Source organism: Dromiciops gliroides, chromosome 1 (assembly GCF_019393635.1).
Source record: "Dromiciops gliroides isolate mDroGli1 chromosome 1, mDroGli1.pri, whole genome shotgun sequence".
NCBI lineage: Eukaryota > Metazoa > Chordata > Mammalia > Microbiotheria > Microbiotheriidae > Dromiciops > Dromiciops gliroides.
The window spans coordinates 46,588,494-46,608,776 of NC_057861.1; the positions used below are offsets into that span (position 1 = coordinate 46,588,494).

A 20,283-nucleotide genomic window follows, 5' to 3' on the forward strand; every position below is an offset into this window, starting at 1 on the left:
TACCTGGGGTCACATAAAAATTTCTCAGAAGAGGTTGCCAGTGGAAAAAGCTTAAGAAACCCTGCTATAGATTATAAGTTAGTAATTAGAGATAATAGGTCAAAAGACCAACATATGTATACTCTTTTTTTTAATTTTTTAATATATAAGGTATTTTATTTTTTCCGTTACATGTAAAGATAGTTCTCAACTTTTGTTTATACAAGCTTTACAATTTCAGATTTTTCTCCTTCCCTCCCCTCCCTCCCCCCTCCCCTAGACAGCAGGTAATCTGATATAGGTTATATCTATATATCTCTATACATATACCATATGTATACTCTTTTACAGCTAATTCTATTTTTAAAGTTTCTCATTTTTCCAGAACACACAAACATCACCAACTTTTCCTGATATTCTGTAGTTTAATTCTTCTGCACAGACAATTTAGGAATTCATACATGTTATACAAGGCAAAGGCATTAGGCAGATACACCATCCCAAAATAAAAGCTAGCTTTTATAAAGCACTTTAAGGTTTGTGAAGTGATCCACAAATATTATTTCATCTTATCTTTGCGATCGCCCTGGGAAGTTGATACTATTACCTCATAATTTCCATTTTCTATTCCCAATTCTAACCCAACACAACTGAAGTTCACTGTGTTGACTACTTCCTGCCTCCAGTAGCTTAAAGTAAGCCTCAAGGAAGGTTGGGGAATACAGAGAGCAAAGGAAGTTCCTGGTATCAAAGGCCTGACAAATCAGAGCACAGGAAAAGAGGAAATGATCTTTGGCTCTTCAGCATCTGCCAGTGTTTAGGCTTTTAACAGGGAGGGCCCTCTGGGCTTAATGCAGGTGAAGCCAAGATACACTAAGTCTATGTTATCTCCTTGAGAGTTAGTAAGAAATCTGATCATGCAGGAGAGCATGAGGATAATCTGGGTTCACATGAAGGCCTAACTACTAACTAGCCTAACCTCCAATCCTCAGCTTCCTCTTTATAAAATGAAGGGTTTTGGTTCAGATGAATCAAGATTCCTTCTAGCTGTAATATACTAGCCTCTCAATAATTAATGTTACAGGAGGCTCTTATATCCACCATTCATGTTTATAGTACAAAGCTTGGAAAGTGAGACCAAACTGACTCATGAAATACAAAGCTAATGTAATCCCATTACATTGTGATTTCCTCACAACAAACTTGTGAAGTAGTTAACACAAATATTATTAACCCCACCTTTTATTTCGTTTAGTCATTTTCAGTTATGCCCGACCCTTCATTTTTGAGGCAAACTGGGGAGAGGCCAGGCAACTTCCTGGCTTTGCTCCCATGCATCCGACTCTTCATGCCCCCATTTGGGGTTTTCTTAGCAGAGATACTGGAGTGGTTGGTCATTTCATTCTCCAACTCATTTTACACGAGGAGACTGAGGCAAACAGGGTTAAAATGACTTGCCCAGGATATCACAAAGCTAGTAAATATCAGAGGCCACATTTGAAAACAGAAAGATGAATCTTCCTTATGCCAGGCCCAGCATGTTATTCACTGCACCAACCCCATTTTAGGGATGAGGAAATTGAGGAAGAATCAGACAGGCTAAGTGATTTACTCAGAAAATATAAATACCTGAGGTAGGATTTAATTCTAAGTTCTTCTGACTTCAAAGTCCAATATGCTATCCACTAGATGCCACACTGCCTCTTAAAATAAAGATTAGGAAGGGGCAGCTAGGTGGCACAGTGGCTAGAGCACCGCTCCCTGGAGTCAGGAGGACCTGAGTTCAAATCTGGCCTCTGACACTTGACACTTACTAGCTATGTGGCCCTGGGCAAGTCACTTAACCCCAATTGCCTCACCAAAAAAAAAAAAAAAAAAAAAAAAGATTAGGGGTTAACTGAAAACTTGGTTTCAGAACACTAGACTATACAGGTGAGAAAAAAAGTAATTCTTCTCTTCTGATAAGAGGGGGTAAGGTAGGCAGTTAGGAAGGTCAGGTAGTTGTTTGCTTTGGTAATCAAGGTTTAAGTATGGGGATAAAGAGCTGAACCAGAAAGGTAATAGTGAGAATGACAAATACTAACAGGGCCCAACACAAAGGAAATGCTCACTGAATTTTTTTAGGGATGAATGTATGTAGTTATGTGCACAACCTGCAGATGTTTTAATAAACGGCCTATACGGCCTCTCCCAATTCTAATTCTGTGATATGACCAGCAATCAAAAAGCCCTCCCTTTTTTCTCCTACAAAGCCCAGTAAGCTTCATAGTCATCATTTTCTGCACAACTGTTTCAAGAGAAATGCATTCAACTGACAGGTTTAGGAAGTCTGGATATTAAAAATAACTCTTGCACTTTTACCTGCATGCTTTTGTCTCTGAAAGGTCAGAGACCGAAGACTTCCAGAGTGACGCAAGCAGCCCAAACCACCTTTCCAGTCCTTCCCACTGTATACTTTGAGGTATTAAACACAATCATTCTACCGTAACACAAAACCTCTTCACCAACTGTCTTTTCTCAGAGCCCACCCCTCTTGAGCTCTCTGGTGCATTTGACACTCTACCCACCCTGTTTCTAGACAGTCTTTTTGTGACACCGCTGTCTCTCGGTCCTATGACCTATGCTCCTTAGTTTCCTTTGCTGCTTCATCATCTTTATTCTTCCCTCTACCTAGGGAATACCAAGATATTCCCCAGGGCTTTGCCCTGGGCCTCCTTTTCTCTCTTGGTGACTTCATCAGCTCCTCTGGGTTTAATTAGCTATCTCTTGCATATATATATATGACTTAGAGATCCATATAACAAACCTTAATTAATCCCCTGAGCTTCAGGGCAACATCCAAATGTCTCAATTAGACATTTCAGGCTGGACAGGCCAGAAGAGGTCTTAAACTCAATTTGTCCACCACAGAACTTAATTTTCACCCCACTTTCAATTTCAGGAATACAACTTCAACAACGTCCTCAGCTTCTTACTCATGCCTCTAGTCAGATGCCAGATCTTGCTATCCACTGAGGTAGCTGGTGGCTGTGCACAGTGTGCTGCACCTGGGGTTCAAATCCTACCCCAGACACTTACTGGCTGTGTGACCCCCAGGCAACTCACCCTTGGTTTGCTTCAGTTTCCTCATCTTATGTAAAAGGTGTTAATAACAGTGCCTATACATACCTCTCAGGGTTATGAAAAGGATGAAATGAGATTTGCAAGGTACTTAGAATGGTGCATGATACAGAGTAGTCACTATATAAATGCTAGCTATCATTACTATTATTTCTCTACTTGCACAGCTTATTTCAGGCTTTCCTCACTTCCCACTTGGATAATTCCAATAGCCCCCTATTTGGTCTCCCTACCTCAAGCCTCTTCCTGCTCCAACGTATCTTCCACATCACTGCCCCAATGAGGTCTGATCTTGTCACTCCCTCCTTCACAATCTGGTCCCAGGCTATCTTTCTAGCCCCAGTGTACATGAATCCTCCCCATGTATTCTGCCATCTATCCAAACTGGCTTTCTCTCTGTTCTTCACGACACAACACTCTGTGTCTATGCCTGGCACACATTCCCTTTGCAATTCTCCCCTACAGAATCCCTCTCTTCATTTAAGCAAGACCTTCTGCATGCAAGCTCTCCCCCTCCCCCACTAACCCCCCACTATGGTTATTGGGCACAGTTGTTTCCTCTAAGAATGTCAGCTTCTTAAGAGGAGGGTTTATTTCATTCTTTGTATCTCAAGCCCCTAGCATTGTGTCTGGCACACAACAGCTGCTTAATAAACCATCTGATTGATTCTCCACAGAGGTGGAGATACAGATTCTGTGGCACTTCACTGGAGACTTACCTCTATAAGGTACTAGCTACTACAATTGTACAATGAGGGCAGTTGGACTAGATGGAGACTGAGGTTTCACTCAGCTCTGTATCAAGGATCCTATGAGTCTTGCCCATAGAATAAGACGACCAGAATTGGGAAAAGCTTTGGGGGCCATTTTGTCCAATTCTCTTATTTTATAGATGAAGAAACTCAGAGGGGCCAGAGAGGTCAAATGACTTCTCTAAGGGCATACACGAAGTCAAGACCAAATATGAACCCAGAATCACATTCTACATAAAGCCCTTCCTGACAACCCAACTATTAGTACTCTCCACTCCTCACTAGAGGCAGCTGGTGGTGCAGTGGATAAGAGCACTGGGCCTGGAACTAGGAAGACCTGAGTTCAAATCCAGTCCCAGATACTTCCTAGCTGGGCCAATCATTGAACCTGTGCTTGGCTCAGTTTTTTCATCTGTAAAAACGTGGATTTTAATAGCACCTACTTTCTAGGGTTTTGTAAAGATAAATGAGCTAATTTACACAAAGTGCTTAACACAGTGCCTGGCACAAAGGAGGTAATTAATATCCCTTCCACACACAATCTTGGTTTTCTTGGGGTTTTTTTGCCTCATTTATTCTGTATGTACTTTTTGTTGTCCCCATTAGATACATGTAAGCTCCTTGTAAAGACTGTTTTGGGCACTAAGGACTATGCCTGGCACTTACCGATGTCTAAAAATACTAGCTAATTTGACTGTTGATTGAGAGGGAAAAGCAAAAATATATAATGAGTTCCCTCAGCAGCAGGCCATTTATTTTGAGTCTTCCCCCGAAAAGAATCTAACAAATATGGAAGAATTTGGTTCAAGTATCAAGGAAAGAGGCACCCTCAAATCAGGGCGGGCAATGGTAAAGCATTTGTAGCAAAGAACAACACAAGATAGAAAATGGAAGAGCTCCCTCCCCCCATGTGGCACTGCCAAATTATCCAGAAAAAAGGGGAAATGATGGATCAAACCCTGAATATGGGGGCAGCTAGGTGGCACAGTGGATAAAACACCAGCCCTGGATTCAGGAGGGCCCGAGTTCAAATCCGGCCTCAGACAGTTGACATTTACTAGCTGTGTGACCCTGGACAAGTCACTTAACCCCCATTGCCCAGCAAAAAAAAAAAAAAAAAAAAAAAAAGACCTAGTGGCCAATTTAGGGTTTGTTTAGTATCCCCTAAGTGAGCACTGGTACTACTAAGATTGTACCAGGATTATGGAGGGAGGACTATTCAAAAACATGCTGAAAATATGTCAGGAACTGGAGCTTTCTGTCAAGCTGCAGTCTAGGTTCATTCTGAGGCAGGCATGGACTTAAGTTAAAAGACTTGGGTTCAGATCCTGACTGACATTGACTAGTTAGCCTAATGACCCATCAACACCTCCTTTCAGGAAAATGGAATGGAAAAATTTCCAATTAGTTACCTCATGGATAAGAAGTGCTATATAAAAAACATCACTCTTAAAAGTTCCACAATTTAATCTTAGAAGTACTAAAAATCTTACTTCTTTGACTTTCAGAGGTCTTCCACTCAGACTATGCTTGTTCAAAACTTCAGCAGCTTTTTTCATGCTTTCTTCCATCTTGAATTCAACAACACTAAGAAGAATATCAAAAAAAATATGAATGGAAGGTCTCATAACTTTGAAAACCTAATTACCAGTAAGTAATTAAAGAATACTTACGCACATCCCTTTAGAAGCAGCCACAGACCAACCAGAGGGGCAAGAAAAGAGAAAAAGAAAAAAAAAAAGGAAAGTAAGTACAAAGAAAACAATTCTTTAAACAAACTAAAAAATAAAGTTCACATAAAATTAGATTAAAAATTAGCCCTTTTAAGGGGGAAGGTGACAGAAGAAGTATCTTACCTATCCTTCCTTACTAAAAGCTGGACTCCATGATATCCTAGCTTCTACACATTACCAGGGTTGCCTTGTAGTTTCTGAAGTTGTAATAAGCAGACCTAAATTCAGGTTCTCCAAGAACACTCCACAAACTTTAGATCTGCTCCCCTCTGTAGTCAATCAATTCCTTTGTCCTACTCATCCTAAATCCATCCCTTCAATACATTAAATAAGCTTGTCCTATTGATTATTCTAAGCCATCCTATTACACTCAACAGAAAATAGTTTAATATCTATTTGCCAATTTTAAACGTTCAAGTTTTAAGTATATGATTTATGCTTTACTGGCACAAGGGCAACTTTTCAGAAACGTTTTTTCACACAACTTACAAATTCAGCAAACAACCAAAATAACATTTTCTAGAACAAGAACACACGTTTTACATTAATATGCCACCGCCAGAGTTCCATGCATAATTCACACACAGCCAACTCCTCTATTAACAAAGAGACGATGCTACTCTTGGTCCCCAGTTACCCAAATTAAACATCCAAACAGAATGCCAAAAAGCTCTTTGGACAACTATTTGGAGCAGTGGGACCCCCATTTGCAAACCCTCCCCACCCCATTTCAAAAGTATGGCAATGTCGAATATTACCTATTGGTAACATAGCACTCACTACCTTCCTGAATTCATTCCACTCCACGCCACCATACAGTTACATTTGTCATGTAGTAAATCCACAGAAGAAATTCTCTCAAACACTTACCCTTGACTTTCCTTCAGCGTCCATTAAGAGCTCCACGTATGTTACCTCACCAACTACAAATCAGATTCCAGACGACACATATACCAAGGGAGAAAAGCCAAGAAAACAATGGGAATTTAGAACAATCATCAGCAACCTTGTATGGAGCCTCTGCCTTATAAGAAAGCCCAGAAACACTCCATATTCTCTAAACCACCACGCTAGGCATTACAGGTGTGCAGTAAAGGTAGGTAAGACTACTAATTTAACAATATGTCCTTGATTTTCCTCCCACCACAAACAAGCAATTTCCAACACTTCCTTCCATGATATCAATTTCCTGTCTGGAATACTCATTCATGACTAGAGGCAATCCAAATCTATAGGAAATATGTCTGCACATTAACTTTTTGGGGAAAAGAGGAAAACACATTTTGATGGCTGTTTAAAGAATGCAGATGAACAGTACATATTAGAATGCCACTAAATAGAATATCCAAATGAGCATAAAGATCTTCATTTAACTGGTTTGCTACAAAACCACAAAACCAGAGCAGCATCTAGATTCTCTTCAATGAATATATGATAGGCAATTACTTACTCCTGCTGCTTTCAGGTGACAGAAAGAAAAAAACCCAAAATTTAATGCTCGCTTTACATCTATAGCAAACAGCCTTATACAATTCTGATCTTCCACAAAGGCCAAAACCAAAGAGCTAATTCTGCAGGTTTTCCTCTCAGTTTGGATTGCCAATTCATGACCACCATAACCAGATTGTTTACCACCAAGAATACAACTACCAAAATGGCTGCTGAGTTTGAAGAAGATGGCTTATTGAAGCTATAATTTTTTAAATCTGGCTAAAAAAAAAAATATCAGGCAGTCTATCTTTAAGCCAAGGGATTTCATCCCCACCCCCACCCCAAGTTAAAAAAAATATTAGTTTAACGGCATCAAAGATCAAGTTTATCTTTGATTGGTTTTCAACATTTCTACAAAAGTACAAGTTTGGGGTGGGGTGGGGGATGCCTAGGTAACAAGCTATTCAGGTTTCATACCCTTCCTTCATGGGATAGTAAAAGGAACATTTAGAATTTGATTTGACAAGCAAATTATTTTAAATCAAGGAAAACATCAGTAATTTCTCCAGAGAAAGAGGAACATTTTGCTTTCCAGCATACAGTCAATACAATTAAGTCCTAACTGATGTAAATTGTTTATGGTCAAGACAAAAAAATGAATCAAAATGTAAAAATTTTAGGGTACTTTATCCTAGCTAGATCTCCCAGAACAGCTAAATTGGCAGTACTGTGTGCACAAAGCAGAGGGAGAGATGACTAGAAGAAAAAGAATTTAAGAAATCAGTGGACCTTGTGGCAAAATCTAATCTTTTGCAAATATATACCTGTTTAGGTATAAGTTGAAAAATGCCCAAGCATAAACAAATCAAGTCTAACCAAAGCCTAAGTACATCTAAATTTTAAATTTAGATGGCCCCTATTTTAGCATCTAAAATAAAAACAAAAACAATTCCCTGAAGTCAATTTTTTTTCCCAAGTTGCCATTCATTTCAACAGCAGCAGCCATTAAAGGACCAACAGCCCTTGTCTCTATTTTAATGACAAATTGTGTCAAACTGTGATCAAGACGAACCCAGAGTTTAATAGCTATAAGAACGTGATCTAGGTACCAATGGCCTTAAAAAAAGAAAAAAGGAAAAAAGAAGCACAAGGTCTGATTCAAGTCAGCTATAACTTACTGCCAAATTTCAAATACTGATGCGTGTTACAGTCAGTGTCCATGTTCACCATAAACATTTTATAGAACAGATGTGACTGCTACTTAAAAGCCAAGGCTAATCTATCCAAACCATACCTCCTTCTATAGTTATATAAACATTTTATGATAGTCTTTTCTTCTAGATTACAAATGGAAATAGAAGGCTACTTATTTGTTTCATGTAGTTCTTGATTCAACAAAATTCTACCCTTGGTTTCTAACTTTTTTGAGATTCAACCAGGAAAGGGCTGGACCATCTTAGTTCTCATGCTATATCTACAAAACAATGAAGTCTTGGCAAAACTTAAGGGATGATAATAGCCAGGTTAGACTTAAAAACAAAACAAAAGCTTTTAATTTACTTAAGAGTATTCTAGAATAATAGTTAAAACTACCTAGATGTATTTTAATATGTAATTTTCTGAACAATTCACAAAAACACTGATTAAAAATGTTTTCAGGTGGAAAGGAAAGACTTAGCAATAATGTCAAAGATTTTCTTATAGCACCTGACCATGGCAACAATCCCAGATAAAAACCACCAATGTGCTCCTCTTCCCCAGAACAGTTTCTGCCACATAGCAAGCACCTAATAAGTAAGGTATGAATGCATGTTTGCTTTCTTCTTTTCCCCCCTTTCCATATGGGCTGGAATTGCTCTAGTAGAGACTTAAGCACTGATATAAATTAATGTTTAAGACTGTACCTAGTTTTAAGTATTATGCAAAAGCTAATTCTATTACAACTCAAGTATGCAATAAGAACCTGAATACAAGATTCTGAAAACTCCAAAGATGGCCTCCTTTATCATGCATTTTTTAAAACAGAAATTAAACATATAACTAAAACCACTTTCTCATGGTGAGAATCAATGAATCTTGCTGCCACAAGCAATATTCAATCCAAATCAAAGAACTGAGACAACCCCATAGAACTATTATTTGTATCAACCTTAAATGTACAAAGCTATTAGTGTCTCCCAACTGATTATAAAGGGAAATGCTTCCCCCTTTCTTCCTTAATCTGGAATGAGACGAAGGAAGGGATGCACTGTAGACAACACAGTGTCACAGAAGAGAGTCCACATGATCTTTAAGTATTATAATAAAAATCTACCAGAGATTTTATGAACTTGAGGAGGTACACCATAGCATTAATTAAAAAACAAAACACAAACCCAAATCAACAAAACCCCCCAAACACACCTGTCACCTCAAAAGTCAATTATCCACACCTAACATAAAGAAGCCATGGTTGAAAATGGGCTTTGGAATGCCTTTTCTGGGGATTTATAATGTGTGCAACAAAATAACGGAAATTTTCTCAAGGTGGTTTGACAGGATGTAGAAAGCTGTACTGGAAGCTTCCTTTCCCCCAAATCCCAAGTAGGGATAGTCCCACCCTTCAGAATGATCCAAAGGGTCAACAACACAATGTTGGGCTCATCTGATAGGTTTCTGATTATCAACTTCACAGATGGTGTGTGTGTTAACTGAGCCTTCTAAGTAGTGGACTCCAATTACAGGACTCAGCCTAATTCCTATTAGGCAGCAATCCAGACTCTTAAGGAAAAATGTGTAGAGAAATTAAGTAAGGGATAATGTTATATTTGCCCCATAAACTCTCAATGTAGAGAGATCAATGTAAATTAAATAAAAATATTTTGCTAATCTAACCCTGCCGTGTGTGTGTGTGTGTGTGTGTGTGTGTGTGTGTGTGTTTTCAGCCAGTAACAACTTGAAATTTATTTAGAATGCACAAACTTTATTAAGGGAGGATTAAGCAATTAAATAAATAAATCTTTGCTTACCGAGGTAAACTGGCCACTGCTAAATGTGGTATTAGGAATATACTACTGACCTTCCTTCTTTTCTTCCTCAGACTGTGATCCATGAAGAACTTACTGGTGGTCCACAGTCCTGCCTCTGCTCGATCTGCCCCATTCCCCAGATAGTCCAAGTGAGCTAGCTGCTGAGAGATGGGGTTTCTTTATCCAGGGACAGAGATTTCACAATCTCATACAAACCATAAAACATTCTATAGGTGCTAGCTATTAAATTTATAAGTTTCCTAGATCACCTTTAGCTCGAATAATCTAATCTTTTAAACTCAGTTCTACTAATCAAATATTTCAGAAGACATAGACCATATTTCAAGAAAAAAGTACTTCAAATTAGGCCCACTTTTGAAATTTTAAGTAAATTTGAAAACTGTCTTGGCAAGTTGTTCTTTTAACTTTTCTGTCCAGTATTCTTGTTGCTGCTACCAAGACTGGTTTGTTCTACTCTCTTCATCCAACAAAAATCAGCATGGTAGCAAAGAAAGGGAGAGGGTAAGGGCTAGAAGGTAGTGAAAAGAAATGTTTTGGGTAGCTAAGCCTTCATCTTGTCAAGCTCCAAATCTTAGAATCTTAGGAAAAAGAAGAGCACTGGTAAAGGAAAGTGGAGAATGTTTTTAATCCGTCCACAGGGCCATTAGCCCTTTTCCAACTCCTAGATGTTTGTCAGTGGAGGAACACTGTTCCATGAAACTCCCCTTTGAGCAATGATTACTGGGAGTTGTAGTTTCAAGTCAGTCAAAAATCTTTCTTTAATGGGGAAAGTTTCTAAGTCACATAAAGTCCCAACTCTCCAAAAGTCTAATTTTAAAGAAAGTTTCACAATTTATCACATCACTTAATCTAGATCCTTTAATAATTAAAGTAAATAAACTAATTAGAAAATAAACTAGGAATAAAACATTTTGATTTACTTAAGCCATGCAAATCATCATGGACACAAAACCTAAAAACTAGAAGAAATAAGATCAGAAGCACAGAATGTGCAGTATGGTAAGTAATTTGAGAAATAATGAAAACTAATACATAGCACTAATGCTAGGTTCATTTAAACCTGAGAGTCAGTTATACTGTTTTGTTTTGTTTTTTAGTGAGGCAATTGGGGTTAAGTGACTTGCCCAGGGCCACACAGCTAGTAAGTGTTAAGTGTCTGAGGCCAGATATGAACTCAGGTACTCCTCACTCAAGGGCCGGTGCTCTATCCACTGCGCCAACTAGCTGCCCCCAGTTATACTGCTTTCATATTTAAAGGTTAATTTTTTTTGGGGGGGGGGTGAGGGAATTGGGGTTAAGTGACTTGCCCAGGGTCACACAGCTAGTAATTGTTAAGTGTCTGAGGCAGGATTTGAATTCAGGTCCTCCTGAATCCAGGGCCGGTGCTCTATCCACTGTGCCACCTAGCTGCCCCTAAAGGTAAATATTTTAAAAAGGCCAAGAAGGCTATTTCCACTATCAGCTAAAGCTACAAAGAACAATGGTTTGGTTTATCTAACATGTGGCTCGTTTATGGACTTTTAGAGGACATGCCTATGGAAAATACTAAGGCACAATTATTTATCTTATAGATTAGCTCAATGTAATGAACAGGTAGCAGATCTATGGAAAAAACGGTGGGAAAGAACATGAACACACACACACACACCCACACACCCACACCCACACACACACCCAAGGGGTATGTTAAAAACAGTATAACCTCAATATGAGCTCACTCTTGGAAAAAAGAAGAACCCATCCCTATTCTGCATTAAGCAGTATGGTATACTAGTCCAAAGACTCCATTTTAGGTTTCTACTTCTGTGCCTCAGTTGATATTTTCTGTCTTATCTCTTGTGTAGTAATTAAGTGATACAATGTATCCAAAAAGTACTTCATCACCATAAGGCACAATGTTAACACGATCTGGTAAGAAATCATTTCATATTTTCAAGTTAAGAATGTCTATAATTCTGGTTTTCATTTCATTAGTTGTATGACTAAAAGTAGTAGTTGACCCCCACCAGGGCCAATACTCTAAGTACTTATAACCTCTTTTGTTACTATATAGAACTACCATGTGCTGAATCTTTTTTAATGTTTTTAAATTAATGTATTATCTGTATTTCTACACTGAGGCAATAGCCAGTTTTCATAAAACAAAACATTTGCAACAAGTATGAAGTATTTCTGTGAAAAAGATTTACCATACTCACTGAAAAATAACTTGTGGGGATGTAAGATATATAGAGAAAAGGGGGTTGCTAGATGTCCACAATAGCACAGTTCATCTTTTTAAGAGTCATTTGGTAGGTAAACATGGTAAAAATGGTTATTTTTGTATTCAAATTCTTTTAGAATTAACACACTGAAACTAGGTATACCACTAAAAAAAAAAAAAACCACAAAAAACCAAAACTTTCATTCTCTTTCTTATGAACCCCTTTACCAAAAGTCCAATACTGCTGACAATTATTTAGTTCAACAGCAAATTCGTTAACCAATACGGGGGAGCGCTAAACAAGAACATTTTACAGCTCATTAAAAAGATTGATTTACTGCACACCTGTAATTCTAAATTTCACCACCAAAAAAATACACAAAATGACTGAACCGGGCATTCAAAGCAATGCCCCAGGGGACTATGAGAACCAGTTTGGAGAAATCTGAGTAAACCACCATGCCGTCTCCAGAATATCCAGTGCAAAATGGCAAATTGAGGTGAACTGCTTCTACATCCAGACCGTCACTGTTGCTACTAGCTTTAGATCTTCCAAACTTAATTGCTGAATGGTAAAGCAGTCAAAATGTCACCTACTTTCTCCATTATGTCCCAAAACTGGTTCACACACTCCTAAAAAATGAAAAATTGGGCCTGTAGTCTCTTACAGAGTTCTAACAATTACATTTTCAAAGCTACATTCCTGGTTCTTGGAACTACTATACCTTATGTATCAAAAGGAGTATCAATTCAGTGGTTCAAACCAATCACAAAAGCACAATTTTGGGAGTGATTCCAAAGACTAGTTAGAATAAGACCCAACTGTACTGTACAGCAATTCTAAACAGTGTTGAAGCAGCAGTCCCAAAAACCAAGAACAATGCATCTGGGATGTAACATGACAAGTCCTTCAGACAAAATGAATAAATTTCACTGTTGCCCTAGGAGTATGGCAGGAATGATTTGGCTGATCAAGGCAGGAAAACAAATCTCACACCCAACATTTTTCCATCCATGTTATCTGGAGAGAAACCACATAATACTTGGAACGGCATTTATAGTACTTAAGAAAAACCATATAAAGATATTCGTATTGCCTAATATTTCTTGCATATCATGGTGAAATTCAGTTAGAGTGCTATACTTTCTGTGGATCATTCATAACTGCAAAACTAAATGTGATGAACCCTAACCATACCAAAATGGCCAGCCAAAGCGACATCAATTCATGTAATTTAAACTATTACCGGTTTGGAAATCAGGCTCACATATTTGTTTTCATTATGAACGCCCCTGCCCCGCCCCACCCCCAACCCAATACCCTGCAAACCTTCAAGAAAACTGTTACCTGTAACTTGACTAATTTGCCTCTAGGAAGGTAAAGTTCAAAATAATATACAAAATTTGTTTTTCCCACCCTCTAGCAACACCTTATTCTAGAACAGGGCCCAAGCAACCTCTTATTTGAGTGCCACCAGTAAGGCTTAACCATTACTATAAATAGTAACAGGAGTGAGAAAACAGGAGAGGAAAAAAGGTAGGGAAAGGAGAACCTGGGACGGGAGGTAGAAGAGGGGAGAAAGTGGATAAAAAAACCCAACACCATCCAAAAAGCATGGCAAAGGTGCTGTTCAGGCTGCTTATCCCCTGTTCTAGAGGAGATTAAACTTAAATTTAAAAGTTGTCACCAGGGCCACAACTATTGATCATCTGGAGGTACTAAATTTCAAACAGATGCCTATTTTAAGTCCTCAAGTCTCCATTCTACATAAAAATGGCTATGGAATGTTTTTCAATTTAGACCAAGAACAAGTCAAGCTACTAAATTTTGATTCCAGGACAGACATCCACTTGTACCAGGATCAGCAAACTACCTTGCCCAACTGCATTAAAGGCTTCAAAAATCCTCGCTAATGTAGATAATTCAAAAATATTCCCTAAGACAAAAAGGCTCCTTTCAAACGTAATCGAAGCCCTAAAATCCATATTTAGCCAATAGTATCATTTGTAGGCTAAGTGACCACACAAACTACCCTCTTTGACACGCAGTTGCATGACCACGAAAAACCAAAAAGGGCTTTAACTCTAAAGCCTAGACAAAAAAACAAAAACAAAAAAACACTTTATCTACCCCAAACAGCCTCAGCTGACAAAAAGATTAAATTATAACCAGGGAAATAACCATAAGGAGAGATGACAGACCAACCTTTTACCCTACTCAACACCAATACCATTACCTTTTTCTTTGACCAGGTCTTTAAGGGACTGCCATTTCACATCAAATGGTATATTTGTAATGAAGGCTCTGTATCTTTTAGTAGGGTTGGCATAGGGTTCAAATCGATTCCCTCCTCTTTTCACATTTTTCTCCTTCCTCTTCTCATTTTGACTTGATCGTTCACCTTCACTATATTAGAAAGAAAAAATACACCTGTAAGTGTACGGCATAAATGATCATCTTTACATTTGTACTTAAAGTAGTTATACTATTAATGAAAACTACTCCTTTTTGATCTGGTAGAATCATCTAATGTCAAACTATGGTACCACACACACAAAAAACCGAAACCTATCCACTAACCCTGACCTAAGAAACCAAAACACTCCCTTCTTCCCTCCCATATACTTTCCAACTGGGGAAACCAAGGTGAAAAACTACAGTAACTGAACACCACTGGAAAGGACTGTAGAGAAACAATCTCATGGGTAGAGTGGAGGCTCCTTACCATGTTCCTTTAATACACCACATCACTTTCTTCACCCCCTCAAATGCCTTTTGTTTCCAAACTATTTGTTTACTTATTTATTTTTTCATCACGTACTCTTTTCACTGTATGAAGGATCTAAAGCTCTTATATGTAACATCCAGGAAAGAACCAAAATTTAAACAAGAAAAACATTTCTTACTATACATTTTAGAAACAAGATCCAAACATTTTTGTTACACATAAAATTGATCATTCTTTCTTGGACTTGAAAGATGCTGCTGCTGCCTCCTCCATATGCAAATCACACTGAGCATCATCTATGGCTTTGTACAAATCTCCCTGTAACCAATGGCATGCTTTTATGAAACAGCTAGCTTAGAATAAGAGGCTTATGGTGATGGAATAATAACTACCGTTTAGTTAGTATGCCCATAATATAATTCTGGCTTCATCAGGACACCATCCTATACAAGATAAATGGTTTGAACTTACTTTATGTACTTTTAGCCATTCATTCCATTACAGCACAAGATCTTTTCTTCCTTGGTATAGGCATAAACTAAAGGTACTTACTATCAATACACAAAAGAAATTAGTTACAGTGTTAAGACAGATTAAGCTTCTCACACACCATTCGCCATTCATTCAGAATTCAGTTAAAGAGGACCTGTTAATGTAAACAGGCTAAGCAGAAAACAAAATAAAGAAATCTATTCCCTCCCCACTTAGACCACAAAGTACAGCTAAAAGTTACAAAACTAGGCTGGGATTCAAGGAAAAGTAAAACTGAGGGTTTAGACCCTTAAACCTTCCCAGACTCATAACTGGGCAAAACTTTTCAAGGTCAGATCCAGGCTCCCCGAGTTAAAAGCTCTCTTCAGCCAGAGACCACTACCTCTGTCCCATAACAAACTCATGTGCATACACACCACAGGGGTGTATATTCAAAGTCTTGGTATACAACAACAAAAACTATTACGTCTTAATTAGATTCTGAAAATCATTGTAATAATTAGATACATATTTAATGCTACATAACAAAGTGTCTTCCCATACTATTAATGTCTTTGTTACAGAACAGTACAAGGAACTCATTTCAGCTAAAAGACAACAGGTAAGAGATTTAAAGGCATTTTGGTGAAGTAACCTGACCACACCACCAGTCAAAAGCGCTGGCTTTCTGCTTTGGAGCTAATCTATATCATAAGGATAGTCTTTCAGGAATAAATGCATGACATATAATTCCTACCGGTGCAGCAACATCACTAACGACCAATAGGTGATCGGAAAGGCAATTTGTTTAAGATGTAACCAAAACCTTCATTTAACATTTCTGGGTCACGAGTTTCTCTCAAAAAAAAAAAAAAGTTCTGCCTCTTTTCTAGTTCTAAAAATACTGTATTATATACACAAATTCAAACACTCTAGTCCCAAAACACAACAGAAACACTACAATGCATAAAATCTTTTAAAAGTGCATTTTAAGGTGTTAAAAAAATTACAGTTGTTGTCAGGGTGGATAAAAATCAGTTTTATTAGATTTGACATTTTCTTAACATGCTTCTTGCAAAATAATTTGGATAAGTCAGGACTGTAGCTTCCATGTACTATAAATTGCATTTGAAAATACCTTTTGAGAATTTTTTTACAAATAAGATCATACATTGTTACCAAGTTAAATCATACACACCCCCTTTATAATATAATCATATACTGCCTGCTTAAACAAAACCAGAATGAAAACTAGATTAAAAACAGGATTAGTGTAATCTCTAGTTTCTAGCTGAAATATGTGTAACTGCAGAAGGACAATTATTCTCAGAAATTGTATAGAACAGAGCAGTAGTTCAGGAAGAGACAGAGACAAGCAGGGGAGTGTTGGTACTACGATGTTAGGGTTAATTATTACTTAAAATAGATTTATGGTTTCACAAGTTTGCTTTTCTGCTCTTCTTTAAAATCAGAATGTTGGTGTTTAAATTTATATTAAAAATATTTTTAAAAGGCAAGTTTAGCGACAAAGTCGCAAAGCCAGAATTCCAATTCAAACGCACCACACTGCCAACACTTATCCAATACCCCGCGGTAGTGAACAAAGTTCTTCTAGTTCTTGCAGCGCCTTTATAGAAATAACTTTCCTGCCTCCTTTCCTCAACGGCTGGGGAAAAAGAACCTAAGAGCTGTACTGGGCTATTACACAGCAACACATTATGAGTGTTCATCTTAACTTCATTAAGATGAATTCCTCTTATGAAAAAACAAACTTTTTAAAAGTCCCAGTCGAAACAGTGGGCCAGGCTTTAAGCTTTAAAGTTACCATCAGTTCATCTTTACATTAGAAAAATGCAGCTGCAGTTTATTTTCTTTCTATTCATCTATTTTCTTATGGTCAGGATTAAAAGCGCAGTTTAGCAATTAGGCCATTTCATTGGACCAAGGTCCTTTGAAGATTCAAGGTAAACTGCACCCCATCTCCCCCCCACCCCGAAATTTGGTAAGGGGAGCCAGGAAAAAGGGTTAAAAGGAGAAAAGGCTTGAAACGAGGACATGGCCAGAGTTGAGCAAAGGAAGATCAGAATGAATTTTGAGATTATCTTGTTCAACCCCCTCCTAAAACGGAACCAAAGCCCAGAGAGCTAATTACCTTAAGTCACACAAGTACTAAGAAGCAGAGGCAGTATTTGAATCCAAGCCCTTACACCAAATCAAATGGTTCTTTGGACACAAAGGCCCGGCCAGAGGGTAGGGACAAAATACCGAGGGAGCAGCCCCCCGGGAAGCGGAAACAGGAATTAGAGCAGGGTGAAGCCCCGGGGAGAGGATGGCGGGGGAAGGAGAGACCCGAAGAGGCCTCTTGTGCAGCGAGCACCTTATCTCACCCGGGGTAGCCCAGCGCCAGGGTCCCAGCACAAAGGCCACTTCGTTTTCTCATTTGCAAGTGGGGGAAAAGCGCCGGGCCAGAAGCCACGCGGGGAAGTTGAGGGAGGAGATTCGGAAAGCGTGGGGGGGGGGGGGGTTTGCAGAGGGGAGGGGCGGAGCCTGGGAGAGGAAAAGGGCGCGGGGGAGAGCGGTACCGTGCTGGGGGGAGGGGGGCTATCATGGGGACGTGGATCGGAGGAGCGCGGGAGGCGGGGGGAGCGGAGAACACACGCCGCGAGAGGAAGGGGCCTCGTGGGGAGAGAGGAGGCCGCGCGTGGCTAAAGAAGGCTGGAGCTTTGTGGAGAGGAGGGTCAGGGACCCCCCCCCCAGGGTGGGGGTAGGAGGGAGAATGAGGCTCCGCAGGGATCGAGACCGCGCATGGGGGGAGGAGAGAAAGAATCGGGGCAGTAGGAGGAAAAAGGGGGCCGCGTGGGTGGCGTCGGAGGTGGGGGATGGGGCCGCTCCTGGGGGGAAGAGGAAAAGGAAATCAAATCGCGGCTGGGGGAGGGGGTACAAGGGAGGACAGGGCCGCGCGGATGGAGGGGGGTGTCGGGGCCCCGTGGGCAGGTGGAGACTGCGCAGGGAGCAGGACGGGGCTGGGGCCTCGCGGGGTAGGAGGAGGGTGGGGCGGAATCGGGATCAGAGGCCTCGCGTGGAGAGGGGAGGGAGCCCAGCTAACGGAGCCGAGGCCGCGGCGAACGCCGGGCGGCACAGGCCCCGTTGATGCCGGGCACCTCCTCAAGGAGCCTCAGGCCCGAGAAGGACAAAGAAGCCTCACCTTTTGGGGGTCGGAGTCCCGTTCCCGCTTACTATGCCAGGCGCACCGCTCTCCTCCTCCATTTTGGATTCAGTCGCCGCCACCTCCACAGCCGCTTCCACCCCTGCCGCCATTTTCTCCGCTTCTGGGCTTTGTGTGAGCGAGCGGGCAGGGAGGTACTGCGCCTGCGCGTTCACGTGACCTCCGAAGAGGTCCAATAACGCTTGCGCGAGGCCCCACCTTTTTACCCTTACTTATAGACCTCGTTTTGCCCCGCCCCACTTTTGCGCAGGCGTAGAGCCGAGGGTGAGCCGGGTCTGAGCTTGCTTTCTCGTTTTCAGTTCTGTTCATAGTATCATAGATTTAAAGCCAGAAGTGAGCTTAGGGGTCGAATGGTCCCAAACTCTCCCTTTACAGATGAGGATTCTGTGGCTCTGAGAGTTGAAGTAATTGTCTTCAAGTCATACAGGCAGCAAAAAATTTGAACTCAAGCCTTCTCATTTCCAAATCCACCGTCAGGAGTATTTGAGATTTTGGGGGAGAACCTATGCTTTGAGGGCTCATAAGAGGGGCAGTGTAATTGAAGAGAAAAAGACGTAAAATAACAGATGTGAGGGTAGAAATAAGACATGGTGGGGGCGGCTAGGTGGCACAGTGGATAGAGCATCAGCCCTGGAGTCAGGAGGACCCGAGTTCAAATCCGGCCTCAGACACTTAACACTTACTAGCTGTGTGACCCTAGGCAAGTCACTTAACCCCCATTGCCCCGTCAAAAAAAAATCATTACATATTGTTAGAAGGGACTAAGGGGACAAGTTTCAATAAGAAACAGGTTTAACTATCTTTCAAACTAAATGACCAACTGTTTTCCCCTCCTGTATGAATATGTCTCCAATATAACAATTACTAGTGCTTTATTGGGTGATGTTGACCCCAACAGTGACAGTAAAAGTGCGAAGATTTGGAAGCAGAGACAATACATTTTGTTTCGAGCATGTTGAATTTAAGACGCCCACTGGACGTATATAGTTTGAGATGTCCAAGAGACAGTTGGTGATGTGAGATTGGAGCACAGGAGAGAGGTTAGTTCTGGATAGATACGTCTGGGAATCATCTACATAGAGATCAATAATTGAACTCATGGGAGATGATGAGCTCATCAAATGAGGTACCATAAAGGGAGAAAAGAGAAGAGCCCAGGAAAAGGCCTTGAGGGATACCTATAGTTAGTGGGTATGACTTGAAGGAAGAATGAGCAAGCGAAACTAGAAGAAATATTCAAGTAGGGGAACCAGGAGATAGTAACAACAACAACAAACAAACAAAACCTAGAGGACAACAATATTCAGAAAAGTGACAGTCAAAAATGAAAGAGAGGGGGCAGCTAGGTGACTCAGTGGATAGAGCACCGGCCCTGGATTCAGGAATACCTGAGTTCAAATGCGGCTTCAGACTCTTAACAATTACTAGCTGTGTGACCCTGGGCAAGTCACTTAACCCCAACTGCCTCACCAAAAAAAATTAAAACAACAAAAAAAGAGTTGAGGAAGGATGAGAATTGAGAACAGGACATTAGATTGGACTAATAAGATCACTAGTAACTTTGGAGGATATGGTTTCTGTTGAATGAGGATAGGAAAGCCATATTGAAG

The 20,283-nt window shown here is 40.0% G+C and overlaps 1 protein-coding gene across 6 annotated transcripts in view; it reads right to left on the reverse strand.

The window, feature by feature from the left end:
- Nucleotides 1–18,807, reverse strand: part of HNRNPM (heterogeneous nuclear ribonucleoprotein M) — a 42,342-nt gene extending 23,535 nt beyond the window's left edge. For 3 of the 6 annotated variants that reach the window (XM_043980483.1, XM_043980478.1, XM_043980473.1), the window contains exons 1-5: nucleotides 18,653–18,807; nucleotides 14,485–14,654; nucleotides 6,455–6,507; nucleotides 5,525–5,532; nucleotides 5,345–5,438 (exon numbers count right to left, since the gene is read on the reverse strand). In XM_043980483.1, the coding sequence (XP_043836418.1) occupies nucleotides 5,345–5,438; nucleotides 5,525–5,532; nucleotides 6,455–6,507; nucleotides 14,485–14,654; nucleotides 18,653–18,765 (438 nt within the window). In that variant the 5' untranslated portion in view covers nucleotides 18,766–18,807. Of the gene's footprint in view, nucleotides 1–5,344; nucleotides 5,439–5,524; nucleotides 5,533–6,454; nucleotides 6,508–14,484; nucleotides 14,655–18,652 lie in introns of those variants that run through there. The other 3 variants (XM_043980488.1, XM_043980491.1, XM_043980490.1) reach the window with 3 other exon arrangements.
- Between the last annotated feature and the right edge of the window lie 1,476 nt (nucleotides 18,808–20,283).